The sequence below is a fragment of the Ochotona curzoniae genome, unplaced genomic scaffold (genome assembly GCF_017591425.1).
Source record: "Ochotona curzoniae isolate NIBS_2020 unplaced genomic scaffold, NIBS_Ocur_1.0 contig_3255, whole genome shotgun sequence".
NCBI lineage: Eukaryota > Metazoa > Chordata > Mammalia > Lagomorpha > Ochotonidae > Ochotona > Ochotona curzoniae.
This window is the reverse complement of record NW_024465777.1, coordinates 1682017-1695580: the sequence shown is the minus strand read 5'-3', so window position 1 is coordinate 1695580 and position 13564 is coordinate 1682017. Positions and strand designations below refer to the sequence as shown.

Below are 13564 nucleotides of genomic sequence, written 5' to 3'. Positions count from 1 at the left end.
ATCCAATGGGACTCAGGTCACCTGGGCTGAGTACCAGGGCCCACCTGCAAAGTGGGTGCCAGGTTCATGAGCCCCAGGAGTGGGAGATCTGGCAGGGCTCAGGTAGCCTGGCCCTGGTCCTTGGTCCTTGGTCCTTGGTCCCGCCTACAAGTGAAAAAGGTGTAGTAGTGGACACAGACCCTGATGCACATGGAGAATATGGCAGCCTGTTTGGCATCATTACAGAGGAAGCAGAACAGAGCAAACTAGACGACTACCCCAGCAAATGATGACAGCAAAATCGGGGTGAATGGAGACTTGATGTTGACTATGACAATCAATGGGCACTGGGAGGACTGCCTCACCCTTGGATTGGCAAAATCAACAGCATTTCAGAACTATCCAAACCACTTGATCAGAACCCTCGGAACATGGACTATAGCAGGATTCTGGGTTGATATCGGGTGGCAGTTCCCCATCCCTAGCTACTGAGACATTTGGGAGGTTGGGTGTGGCTTCCCTTTATCTTTTCCCTTCCCCAAGAGACAAAAAGAAATGGAGAATGAGGAAGCAATGATTTCATCCACTTTTCCCTGATCCTTGATACTTTCCACCCTGGTCACCCCTGTAATTAACATCAAATAAGAAAAATTTTAAAAAGAAGAAAAGGAACTATTACATAGAACCATAGAATTATTTGGAAATTAATAATTTTTAAAGGTATTAAATGAATCGAAACTCATGTGTTACACAAGTCCTAACACTTTAAAAATGATCGGTACATTTGCTTGCACAGTGACACATTTTGAATGAAACAGAGAATGAAGTTTCCTTGACCATCTCTGTTTAAAAGTGTCTTGTGATGGTAAGGCAAGCTCCAAAAAAAAAAGGCAAAACAGAAAATATTTTTCTCTACTTCTCAATAAATACTGGGCTGTCACAACACTTCATAAACAAAGCACTGAACATGGGGTGACACAGTGCCACAGCAGGCCCATCTTCTCACCACAGCACCAACATGCCATAAGGATAGTCATTCTTTCACACACGGAAGACTCAGAGTCACATATTTACTGTCTTTCTCACTCTACTCCTCCCACAATGATGCATTCACATCCCGCTTTTAGTTCACCTAGGACACACCTGCCAGATTAACTTTCAAATACAAGACATTTTCAGGCCGTTTAACAAAGCAGCTGTTTAAACTTTGCTCTGATCACTTTTAATATACTAGTCAGAAACTCCATAGTGTTGTCCAACTCCCTAAAAACTACGCCTGCCTTTTTCTTAATTCATCGCCCACCAACTCTCGGCCCACCTACTCTGCAAATTATTTTGTAATTATTCTAAACTTACAAATATCTTTCATGGCTCAATCGGTTAATCCTCCACCTTCAAGTGCTGGGGCCCCATATAGAGACTGATTCACGTGCCAGCTGCTCCACTTCCCATCCAGTTCCCTGTTTGTGGCCTCAGAAAGCAGCCTTGGGATCCTGCTGCACCTACATGGGAGACCCGGAAGCAGCTCCTGGCTCCTGGCTCCTGGCTCCTGGTTTTGGATCAGCTCAACTCCAGCAGTTACTGCCATTTGAGGAATTAACCAGTAGATGGATTATCTTTCTCTGTCTCTCCTCCTTTTTGTAATTTTGCCTTTCTGATTGAAAGTGAATAAATTTTTTGTAAAGATTTATTTATTTTTACTGGAAAGTCAGATATACAGAGAAGAGGAAAGACAAGAGAAGGTCCCAAGGCTTTGGGCCATCACTGACTGCTTTCGCAGGTGACAAGAAGGGAGCTGGATGGAAAGCGGGGTGGTAAGGAATTAGAACCGGCACCCACATGGGATCCTGGTGCATGCAAGGCAAGGACTTTAGCTACTAGGCTACTGCGCTGGGCCTAAATAAGTCTTTTTAAAGAATATTTCTCTGAATTCTCGTAACATTTTGGGTCTGCACTTCATGTAGTTCAGTGGTGATAGGACTTTCTGAGAGAACAAAAATGTTTTCTATCTGTACATTCAACACTGCCTAAGCATAGCTACTGAGCGAGCAACTGAGGAAACAAATGTTAATTTCAACTTAACCACATGTTGTAAAGACTATCACATGGACCAGCACAAACTTCATGCACTGTGTACTTGGCTATAACTACACCAAAAACACTACTGATTCAGCCTATCTACCTTGCTCCTATTAGTTTCCATCTCCAATTAAATTCACTTGCCCATTATTTCCAGCCTTCACTTGTGGCCTCCGGACTCCCTGCCTCTTCTCATTTTTTTTTTAATATTTTTTTAAAGATTTACTTTTATTATTTTTTTATTGGAAAGGTGGATATACAGAGAGAATAGAGAAAGAGGAAGATCTTCCCTCTGATGGTTCACTCCCCAAGCAACTGCAACGGCTGGAGCTGAGCCATTCTGAAGCCAGGAGCTTTTTCTTCTTTTTTTTTAAAGATTTATTTTATTTTTATTACAAACTCAGATATACAGAGAGGAGGAGAGATAGAGAGGAAGATCTTCCATCCGATGGCTCACTCCCCAAGTGAGCACAATGGGCCGGTGCTGTGCCGATCCGGAGCCAGGAGCCAGGAACTTCTTTCCGGGTCCCCCATGCAGGTGCAGGTACAGGGACCCAAGGCTTTGGGCCGTCCTCGACTGCTTTCCCAGGTCACAAGCAGGGAGCAGGATGGGAAGTGGAGCTGCCGGGATTAGAACCGGCACCCATATGGGATCCCGGCACGTTCAAGGCGAGGACTTTTGCCACTAGACCACACCACCGGGCCCCCTGCCTCTTCTCAAACCACTTTGCACCATATTCCAAGCATGTTTCGATTATTTGCTCCAATGGCATTAATTACTAGTAATATATTATTTTTTATATACCAATATATATTTATATATACCAAAAATAGCAATAAGTGTTTTATTTACATCTAAACATAATAAATTTGCATGGCAGAGTTTATTTTACATGAGGAAAAAAGAATCAGGAAGATGAATCAACTCCAAAAGGTTAACCTGCCTTCAACACTTCTTGTTTTAAGACTTATTTTTTATTTGAAAGGCGGAGTTACAACAGAGAAGAAAAATCCAGAGTTCTTCCATCTGCTGGTTCACTCCCTAAAGGCCAGAAAGGCAGGAGCTGGGACAGAAGCCACTGGTTTCTTCCAGGTCTCCCACACAGGCACAGAAGCCCAAGCTTTGCGGCCATCCTCAGCTGCTTACCCAGGTTGTTGGCAGCGAGCTGAGTGGGAAGTGGAGTAGCTACTACTCAAACAGTCATCCGTATGGCAGGCCGGGAGGCTTACCTTACCAGGCTAAGGCACAGGTACCTCGTGAATACTTTTCTAAATTCTGTCTTGTTTCAGCTCACCATTCATGAAATTACAGTGTTCCTGAACTACAATCAAATTTACCAATTTCCAGCCTTACATTTTAAAACTACTCAAAGTTAAGCTCCAGGGACCATCAATTTTTTTAATCACTTCCAACATCCTAACAATTTTAACTGTGTGATTTCCTTTTTCTTTTTTTTGGTTTTAAGATTTGTTTATTTTTACTGCAAAGCCAGATAGACGGACAGGAAAGACAGAGAGGAAGATATTCCGTCTGCTGATTCACTTCCCAAGAGGCCACGACTGCCAGAGCTGAACTGATCTGAAGCCAGAAGCCAGGAGCCCCTTCCAGGTCTCCTGTGCAGGTGCAGGGTCCCAAGGCTTTAGGCCGTCCTTGACTGCTTTCCTAGGCAATAAGCAGGGAACTGGAAGGGAAGCGGGGTCTCTGGGATATGAACCGGTATACATATGGGATCCTGGTAAGGACTTTAGCCACTAGGTTATTACGCCAGCCCCAACTGTGTGATTTTTAAGAGGGGAGAGGGGATCCCTTTGTCTTGATATGTTTTTACACCATAAAATAGAGCTGTTACTCCTGCATACACCTCAGAATTATTGAAGCAGGGTCTACACACATTGGTCTCGGCTTCCTTTGTACTCCTTAAGTCAGGGGTTGGGACCATCCAGTCCACAGCTGTGTAGCGCCTATGGAATCACCTAGTTTAGCCACTGGTCTGACCCAGACAAGGAAACTTTGGCCAGGACTCAAAATTCAATACCTCTATGTAACAGGCTAATTTTTAGGGTCATAATTTAGTATAGAACACAAATGCTGTTATGAGTGTCCACATGGCTCTTGGCAGACAGAAGGTTCCCCACCCCTAGCTTAAGTGAGTATTACATCCTAAGGTCTCTTTACTCTGGCTCCTAAGGCTGGGAATAAATAGGGAAATTTCTCCAGTTCCTTGTTTCGTTTTCTCCTCAAATAAATACACACACACATTTTCTTTTGACAGTTTAAGAGTTTAACAGGATAAAAGGAAAGCATAGCAGAATTACAAGAACAAAAACATTATGCCAATACAACCCCCAAACAAACCCCAGCACCCTTTCTGCACAAATTCACACAGAAACGAAAAGGATAAAAAGAGCCAAGCTGAAGAAATCCACTGCCTGATTTCAAACTATTCTGAAGCTGACAAGGAGTAACAAAAACAGTGGGGTGTTGGCCTAAGAACGGCAATATGGGTCAATAAGATAAAATTGAGAGCCCAAAAATAAGCCCTTTCATGATCAATCAAGGGTGCCAATCATTCAACAAACTGCACTGGGGCAACTGGATATCCACGTGCAAAAAGGGTTAAGGGGAATCTCCATCTCCTATCACACACAAAAACCACCCCCAAAAGGATCACAGAGCTAGAAGCTCATCTTTAGGCATGCCTTTAGACAAGCTCTGTCAGGGTGAGCAGTGTCCAATGCAAAACAGGGTAGGGAGCAGTTACAACTGGCACTGCTGGCGATGCAGCTGCTACAGGAAACTGGCAGTTCCTCCAAAAGCTACACTGAATGCTCATGACTGGCAATGCCACTTCTAGGTTTTACATAAAACCAAGAAAAGGGACAACATGTCAACGCAGAATTTGTGTTTATACTCTTAGCAAAAAGTAGAAACAACCCTAAAGCCCATGAAATAATGAAAGGATAAACAAACAGCTTTATCCAGAGGCAGCCATCAAGTATCAAAGCTCTGGGCCCAGCATGGTGGCCTAGTGACTAAAGTCCTTGCCTTGAAAGCGCTAGTATCCCATATTTATAGGCACGCTGGTTCTAATCCCGGCAGCCCCGCTTCCCATCCAGTACCCTGCTTGTGCCTGGGAAAGCAGTCAAGGACAGCCCAAAGCCTTGGGTCCCTGTACCTGCATGGGAGACCTGGAGGAGGTTCCTGGCTCCTGGTTTTGGATCAGCACAGCACCGGCCTTTGTGATCACTTGGGGAGTGAATCATCGGAAGATCTTCCTCTCTGACTTTCCTTCTCTCTGTATATCTCACTTTGCGATAAAAATAAAATAAATCTTTAAAAAAAAAAGCATCGGGCCTGGCAGCGTGGCCTAGCGGCTAAAGTCCTCGCCTTGAACGCCCCAGGATCCCATATGGGCGCTGGTTCTAGTCCTGTCAGCTCCACTTCCCATCCAGCTCCCTGCTTGTGGCCTGGGAAAGCAGTCGAGGATGGCCCAAAGCCTTGGGACCCTGCACCCATGTGGGAGAACTGGAGGAAGTTCCTGGCTCCTGGCTTCAGATCGGAATAGCATCGGCCATTGCACTCACTTGGGGAGTGAATCATCATGGCCACTTGGGGACTGAGCCAGCGCACAGAAGATCTCTCTCTACAACTTCTTCTGTGTATCTGCCTTTCCAATAAAACAAACAAACAAACAAACAAACAAACAAAAACCTTACAGAAAAGGCCACAGGGTTTCAAGCCGTGTTTTCTACTGAAACAATAAAATTTTTAAAAAATTAAAATAAAACCCTCAGAATCTCAGTGCTCTGGGGTTGCCAAACTCTGAGCCTTTCATACAACTTGGTATAAGCCCCCAAAAGCTTGTACCCCCAACAGCCATTTCAGCAGCACTGGGCACACCTACGAGAAGCCTGGGGTCTCGTGGACGATTGGGTCCGAGGACGCTTGTCCCGGGCAGCATTCATCTGGGGGGCTCCTCACACAGCCCCCTCAGCATCTGCCCCGAGAAACTCTAAGTTGGCAATTTTCACAAGCATTATATACATCGCCCTACTTGCTTATTATTTTTACTCTATTCAACTATACGTGGACTCTCCAGAAAACAAACAGAAAAACCCACGAGGGCAGAGCCCCCGCAGCCCTGCAGGCTCGGGTCCCATGTGCTCCTTTGTCTGAGCCGCCGAGGGCACCTTGCCAGGACCCGTGTGGGGCTAACAGCCCGGCTCCACCGCGGCTCTGTGACTTCACACAAGTCACTGCCATTGTTTCCTCAATCCTAAAACGGGGCTGGCACTACTCCCTGTGCGAAGGTGTTCAGCCACAACCAAGTGCTGGCGTGAGCTGCACCCCAAGAGGCGAGGCTCCTATTGTCTGCACGCACCGGTTCTGTGGCCGGGTTTCCTTCTCCCATAGATTCTGCACCCCAATGGACAACCAGCACCCCATTTACACTTTCCCACCAAACTCATTTGCAAAAAAAAAAAAAAAAAAAGTGTCGAGCATTTAACAAAGACCAAAACACTCTTTAGGCTCAAACCAAACCAAAACAACCCCCGCCCCCCCCCCCAGGTCCTTTCTTTCCGCCCACAGGGAGAGGTGCTCCCCTAAGCCTCCCCGGCCCCGCAGCCCCACAGCTCCCGACCGACGCGCCAGCCACAGCTCCACCGCAGGGAGCCATTTTTTTTTCCCCCAGCTACTTAAAATGTAAAAAAAAAAAAAAAAGGAGGCGCACAGGATGCAACGAGTAAAGTATCTCCCCGCCCCGCACTCAGGCCGGCCGGCTCCCGGCACAAAAGGCCCGGTTCCGCACCGACAAACACTTTCCCTTCTCGCCCCTCTAGAAGCCAAGTGGAACTCAGGTCGGTGGTCGCGGGGCTCCAGGTCCCAGATGGGGAACAGAGGAAGCGGGACGCCGTGGGGGAGCCCCCCTGAACCCCAACCCTCCCAAACCCCGCAGAAGCGCGGTTGGAGACAAGGGTTCGGGTCTCACCTTCGCCCGCTTGCGCCGGCTGGTTCGTCGTCCCTCCGGAGTCTCTGCTATTCCCGTTTCCATGGGGGTGGCCGACCCAGGCACGACGGTAGGCCCGGCCTGAGGACCGGCGGAGCCCGGCGGTTCGGCCAAGCCGCCGGGGGGTGAAGCCCGAGGAGGTTCCTTCTTGCGGGGCGTGCGCTCCCCGGCCGCCCCCGGCCCGACTTCGGTGGGGCCCGCCAGGCCCGCGGGCGGTGCGGCCACCTCGGAGCCGTTCTCGGCGCCGCCCGCAGCTCCGGGGCCAGCCTCCGTGCCGGCTGCTGCCGCCGCGGCCGCGGCCGCCGCTGCGGCTGCCGCCTTCTTCCCCGACAACATCTCGGGCCGCCTGGCCGCCGACGGCCGTAGGGGCCGCTCGGTCAGTCGATCCGTGGGTCCGGAGCTTCGCTTCGACTCGGTAGCTCGACGCCGACAGCGGCCGCTGACGCACGCGCACCAGCGCGCTCCCTCCGCGTCGGGACAAAAAGGCCCCGCCCCACCCCCGTTGCCATAGAGCAGCGTCCTCCGGCCTAGAGCGGCACGGCGGCATCCTAGAGCGTCTCCTCGGCCTTTGGGGTCCACCGCCTGCCCTGAAGGGATTCTGGGCCAGCCTGCGCCTCCGAGGCGGCGGCGTGCGTTCTTTCGTTCGTTCTGCTGCCCGTTACGTAACAAGGGTGGAACTGTGAAGCTTTTGCTTTCAAAGAACTTACAGTCTGAGGGGGAGGGCAGACGTATAACTAATAGGTCATTTTATTTATCTCTGCGATTGAATTGGACTGGGGAAACCGTGAGGCACGCCAGCGCTTCTGTGGAAATGGAACGACCTGCCCCAGGGGAACTGCCCTTGCCCCGAGGCTCTCAGCCGCAGTTCCCCCAGCTCACACAGCCCCGATCCCTGTGCACAAAACACCTTTCGCTACCTCCGAGTTAATTCTTCCTAGCCATGGGGGCTGGTGATTTGTTCCTTTAAACCCTCTAGAAAACCTGTGAGGACCCAACACTGGAACAGAGCTTGTGTTCTTCGATCTTATCTCCACTTATGACACTTACCTAGAGTTGCCTTTTGTTTCTTCGAAACATAGGGTTTTGTTTTTTGTTTTCTAGCTCGTTGACAAAAACTGGTAAAACGAGTCTGTGCTGAGCACCAGCTTCCTGGAGGGAGGGTGGGGCTGGCGGCCGGAGCAAGGAAACTTTCTGGGAGTGACTGACATGTTTTATATGTCCAGTGAGGTAATTATAGAGATATCATTGTAAAATACATGTAATTTATGTAAACTATTTTAATGAAGTTTGGGGGGGCAAGTGTTTGCCTATCGATTAACATGGGGGTTGGAATACCTATGACCATGTTCCTGTTACCAATGCTCCTTTATTTTTTATATGTATATATATATATATATATGTTTTTTTTAATTGGAAAGTCAGATTTACAGAGTGAAGGAGAGACAGAAATATATTCCATCCTCTGGCTCACTCCCCAAGTACTGGCAAGTTTTGGTGCTAAGCTGAGCTGAAGTCAGGAGCCAGGTCCTCTTCCAGGTCTCCCACACGGGTGCAGGGTCCTAAGGCCCTGGGTCGTCCTCTACTGCTTTCCCAAACCACAAGCAGAGAGCTGGAAGGGAAGCGAGTGCCAGCATTAGAACTGGCACCCATATGGGATCCCGGGCATGCAAGATAAGGACTTTAGCCATTATGCTACTGTGCTGGGCCCAGAGCGATCGTACAGTTGGCTAATCCTCCCCCTTGTGAGTGCCAGGATAACATATAAGGGTGCCAGTTCACGTCCCGGCTGCACCATTTCTCATCCAGCTCCCTGCTTTTGGCCTGGGAAAGCAACGGAGGGTGGCCCAGAGGGGATAGAGGGGACCCTTCACCTGCCAGAAGAGACTCCTGGCTCTTAGACATTAAAATTGAAAGTTAACAACTTTACACCAAGGCTCTGCATCAACAATTTGCCAGTCGAGTTACCTTCTCCTAACATGGTGGGGGATGACAAGTGGCTCCATCAGATGGCATTCATGAACTTGAATAGGCACAGACACATTTCCAGATTTTGAGTCATTTTTCTCTGCAGTCATTTGATTCCCAGGGGCCTGGCCCAGAGGTGCTGTTGAAGCCATCAAGTGTTGCCTTGGCCTCCATCACCCGTGGTTGTAAGGTGTTGCAGGGTGATGCAAGTGATGCTTGTCCTCCGTGTGGGAGTAAGTAGCCCCACTGTTACACGGCAGCTGGGTTGGGGGCGGAGCTACTTATGATGCAAAGGGGAGGGTGGCCTTTCTGCTGCCTTGCAGCCCACAGAGGTGGGGGCCCCAGGGCCCGGGGGCCTCCCTGCCATAATGCTGGGGGAACTGCTCTTTCTCTTTAGGAGTCTCCGTGGGGTCCTGGCCTCCTCCGGCATCATGGGAGCTCTGGTGGTTTGGCTCATGAACTATAAGCCAATCTTGTTTGGGTTCCTATTCCTGCTGCTATTACTAAGCAACTGGCTGCTCAAGTATGAACCCGGGTCCACCCCCTCAGGGCCCCAGAAGGTGAGCAAGAAGGGGCTTGGCTTCAGCTGGGATAAGGGGATATTTACTACTAAATCAGAAACGGGAGACAAGGATGGTGCTGGAGTAACAGGGAAAGAATAAGAAATTCAAATCTTGGGTCTCCATCCCTGTGTTGCAGCTTCCTCTTGATTGATGCTGTGCATCTCGTCCCTCCTCAAGGCCTCGGTTAGGTCAGTTGTACAGCAAACCCCTCTCCAGGCTCTCCTCCTTCACCGTGGCTGTCACTCTGCCTGGTGGCAGTAATGACTCAATTGCAAAAAGTAAAAGGAATGAAGTAAGAGATGCCTGCTCATTGATGTCTCTGAGCTGTCCTAATGAAGACAGCAGAAATGTACCTGTAACAAGTTTTAGCGCTTGTTCAAAAAATGCAAAACAACGCCTTGCAGTGCACACAGATACGCATGTGCAGTAAAAGTAGCTTAGGACTCTGGGCCTCCACCTCTGTGCTCTCGGCCATTCAGCCGGGGTGATCCTTGGGTGCAGGGGCGGGCAGCATCTCTGGCCTCTGCCTGTGGGATGCTAGCGCCACCCCCTCTGCCCCATCTGTGAGTACCAAGCATCTGCGGAACTTGCCAAATGTTCTCCCACTGAGAACTAGTGGCAAAGGAAATGCACAGAAAAATAAATACCAAGTTCAGGGTTAGCACTGCAAAGATGAGATCAGAAGGGAGGAGCACTTCTCTGGTATTCGTGACCTTTATAAACATTTGTTGTAATATTTATGTTTTTATGTCTGAAATGTCTAGATTTTAAATGTTTTAAGAACCAATAGTTTATAGCTTAATCCAAAAAAAAAAAAAAAAGAGCAAAAGTGTTCCTTATAACTGGAGTGGGAAGCAGGCGAGGCTACACCAAGAAAAGCATGTCAGAACCACAAGTATTTGGCAGTCTGAGGTTTTATTGAGCTTAACAAAAATGCTCAGAGAGCCGTGGGAGAAAGACAAAGACTCGGGAGACAGAAATGTGTGGGTGACAGCCACGGTAAAGGAGAGCCTGGAGAGGGTTTCCTGTACAACTGACCTAACCAAGGCCTTGGGGGAGGAAAGAGACCGCACAGCATCAACCAAGAGGCTTTGTGTCAGCTGTGACTTGCAGGTGACTGAGCCACTTGAGCTGTTCCTATGTTTAGAGGCTAAGTGATGGTGGGGGTGGGGGAAAGTAGCTGCATGATACTGAGAAACGGATGTGCCCAGGGACTGGCACTGTGGCACACAGTGAGTAAAGCTACTGCCTGCAATGCAAGCATCTGTATGGGCTCTCATTCAAGTCCCAGCTGCTCTGCTTTCATTCCAGCTCTTCTCCAATGTGCCTGAAAAAATGATGGAGGATGGCCCAAGTGATTGGGTTCCTACTCCTGTATGGCAGACCCAGAAGAAGCTCCTGCCTCCTGGCTTCAGACCAGCCTAGTCCTTGCAGCCATTTAGGGAGTGGCCAGCAGATAGAAGATTCTCTCTCAGGCCCGGCATGGTGGCCTAGTGGCTAAAGTCCTCACCATGAATGCGCCAGGATCCCATATGGGCGCTGGTTCTAATCCTGGCAGCTCTACTTCCCATCCAGCTCCCTGCTTGTGGTCTGGGAAAGCAGTCAAGGACAGCCCAAAGCCTTGGGACCCTGCACTCGTGTGAGAGATCTGGAGGAGGTTTCTGGCTCCTGGCTTTGGATCAGTGCAGCACCGGCCCATTGCGCTCACTTGGGGAGTGAATCATTGGATGGAAGATCTTCCTCTCTGTCACTCCTCCTCTCTGTATATCTGCCTTTCCAATAAAAAATATTTAAGAAGAAAAAGATTCTCTCTCTCTCTACCTCGCTCTCTCTGTAACCCTTGTCTTTCAAACAATTAAATCTTTAAGAGAAAAAAGACTGATAACCCTCCGCTAAACCCCACGTCCCTTACCCTCAAAATGTGATAAAGATACTCCCTTTCCAGGCCAATGTGAGAACAGGTTAAAGCAAAATTTAATTTGTTTAATAAACGTATCTCTGAAATATTTTAAGGGGATGGGTGTTTAGCTAATGGATAAGACACCCATATCCCATACTGGGATACCTGACTTGGTTCCCATCTCCAGCTCCTGACTCCAGCTTCCTGCTAATGCAGACCCTGAGGGAAGCAATTGAATCTCTGCCACCTCTGTGTGGCCCTGACTGTTGCAGGAATTTGGAGAATGAACCAGCAAATGGGGTTCTCTGTCTCTCTCCTCGCTCTCTTTCTCCCTATCTGACTCTTTCAAACTCTCTGCCCTTCAAATAAATATTTTTAAAAAGATCTACAGGGCTGGTACTAAACATAGTGAGTTAGGCCTCTACCTGTGGTCTAGGCATCCATGCAGGTCCCAATTTGAGTTCTGGCTTCTCTCTCTCTCTCTCTCTCTCTTTTAGATTTATTTATTTTTATTGGAAAGGCAGATTTTACAGAGAAAGAGAAGAAGAGACAGAGAAAAAGCTCTTCCATCTGCTGGTTAACTCCCCAATTGGTCCCAGTGGCTAGAGCTGAGCCTGTCCAAAGCCAAGAGCCAGAGGCTTCTTCCAGGTCTCCCACGTGGGTGCAGGGTCCCAAGGCTTTGGGTCATCCTCGACTGCTTTCCCAGGCCACAAGCAGGGAGCTGGATGGGAAGTGGAGCTACCGGGATTAGAACCAGCTCCCATATGAGATCCTGGCGCATGCAAGGTGAGGACTTTAGCCGCTAGGCCACTGTGCTGGACCCAGCTACTCTATTTCTAATTCAATTCCCTGCTGATGTGCCTGGGAAGGCAGCAGAAGACAGTTCAAGTCCCGAAGTCCCTGTACCCATGTGGGAGACCCAGAAGTTCTAGGATCCTGGCTTCCGACTGGTACAGTTCTGGCCTTTGTAGCATTTGAGGAGTGAACCAGCAGATGTGAAAATATTAAAATTATTCATTAATTTGAAAGACAGAGTTATACACAGTGAAAGAGAGGTTCCATCTGCTGGTCCTCTCCCTAGTTGATTGCCAACAGGCAGCTATGGGCAAGGTCAAAGCCAGGACCAAAGAGCTTCATCCAGATCTCCCATGTGAGACAGGAACCCTAACCCTTGGGCCATCTTTTGTGGCTTTTCTCAGGCTGTTAGCTGGGAGTTGGATCAGAAATGGAGTTGGACACAGACTAGTGCCCATATGGGATGCCACCATTGCAAACAGTGGCTTCACCAGCTACAGCATAACGCCAGCCTATCGAATAAGCATTTAAAGGCTGTGTTGTAAACACTAATAACATTTACAAACCACCTGGCATGGAGTAGGAGTTTTCTGAGGACCTGGATTGTCAGTTTTAACAAATGTTTCCCTTTTTCTGGGGTTGGGGAGTTTAGGAGGAGGCAGAGAAAACAAATACTCCAGCAGCCAACTGCACCAACACCACCATAAACCCGAAAGAACTTGAAAGAATGCAGGCCTGCTTTGCCCTCCAGGACAAGCTTCTTGAACGGCTTCTCTTCAGCGAGATGAAGCTGAAGGTTTTAGAAAACCAGATGTTCATCATATGGAATAAAATGAACCCCTGCAGAGGATCGAGCAGGCACCAGCAGTTCTCGAGCCGACGCAGGAGGAGGCACGGCTCGACTCTCTCCACTATCTCTGATTGTACTTCCATGTCCCTCGCCTAATGAGATCGGTGGGCCATCCTCGGCCACCGGGACCTTGACTCTGCCTATGGGTCTGTTTTGTGTCACTAGAATAAAACACAAGGGGCTGGGTGCTTTATAAAGAGAAAAGGTGTATTTAGCAGGTCATCTGGAGGTCCAAGAGCATGATGCTGTTGTCGGCCTCTGCTCAGGGCCTCATGGCAGATACCTGTGGGTCGGGGTGAATGTGAAGCTGAAGTCACCTGGGGAGCCAGGAAGGGAGAATGGGCTGAGGAATTTGGCTCAGTGTGTGCCAAGCAATCTGGTGCCGTACCCGATTGTTCCCAGTCACCATCCCAGCCCGGTAAGC

The 13564-nt window shown here is 48.9% G+C and overlaps 2 protein-coding genes across 6 annotated transcripts in view; one reads left to right on the top strand and one right to left on the bottom strand.

Annotated features, from left to right (window-relative positions):
• Positions 1-7519, bottom strand: part of KDM1A (lysine demethylase 1A) — a 76884-nt gene extending 69365 nt beyond the window's left edge. For 2 of the 5 annotated variants that reach the window (XM_040979506.1, XM_040979509.1), the window contains exon 1: positions 7050-7519. In XM_040979506.1, coding sequence (XP_040835440.1) covers positions 7050-7403 — 354 coding nt within the window. In that variant the 5' untranslated portion in view covers positions 7404-7519. The remainder of the gene's footprint in view (positions 1-7049) is intronic. The other 3 variants (XM_040979508.1, XM_040979510.1, XM_040979507.1) reach the window with 3 other exon arrangements.
• A 1805-nt stretch (positions 7520-9324) lies between these two features.
• TEX46 (testis expressed 46) lies at positions 9325-13270 on the top strand. Its single transcript, XM_040979743.1, has 2 exons — positions 9325-9592; positions 12943-13270. The coding sequence occupies exons 1-2, from the start codon at positions 9401-9403 to the stop codon at positions 13234-13236; spliced, it is 486 nt and encodes a 161-aa protein (XP_040835677.1). The 5' UTR covers positions 9325-9400; the 3' UTR covers positions 13237-13270.
• Positions 13271-13564: the final 294 nt, after the last annotated feature.

Bases quoted from the DNA above. Each gene is read 5' to 3' on its own strand.
- TEX46 (XM_040979743.1), top strand. From the start codon at position 9,401: ATGCTGGGGGAACTGCTCTTTCTCTTTAGGAGTCTCCGTGGGGTCCTG. The intron at 9,593-12,942 runs GTGAGCAAGAAG...TGGGGAGTTTAG, and splicing joins CCCCCTCAGGGCCCCAGAAG to GAGGAGGCAGAGAAAACAAA.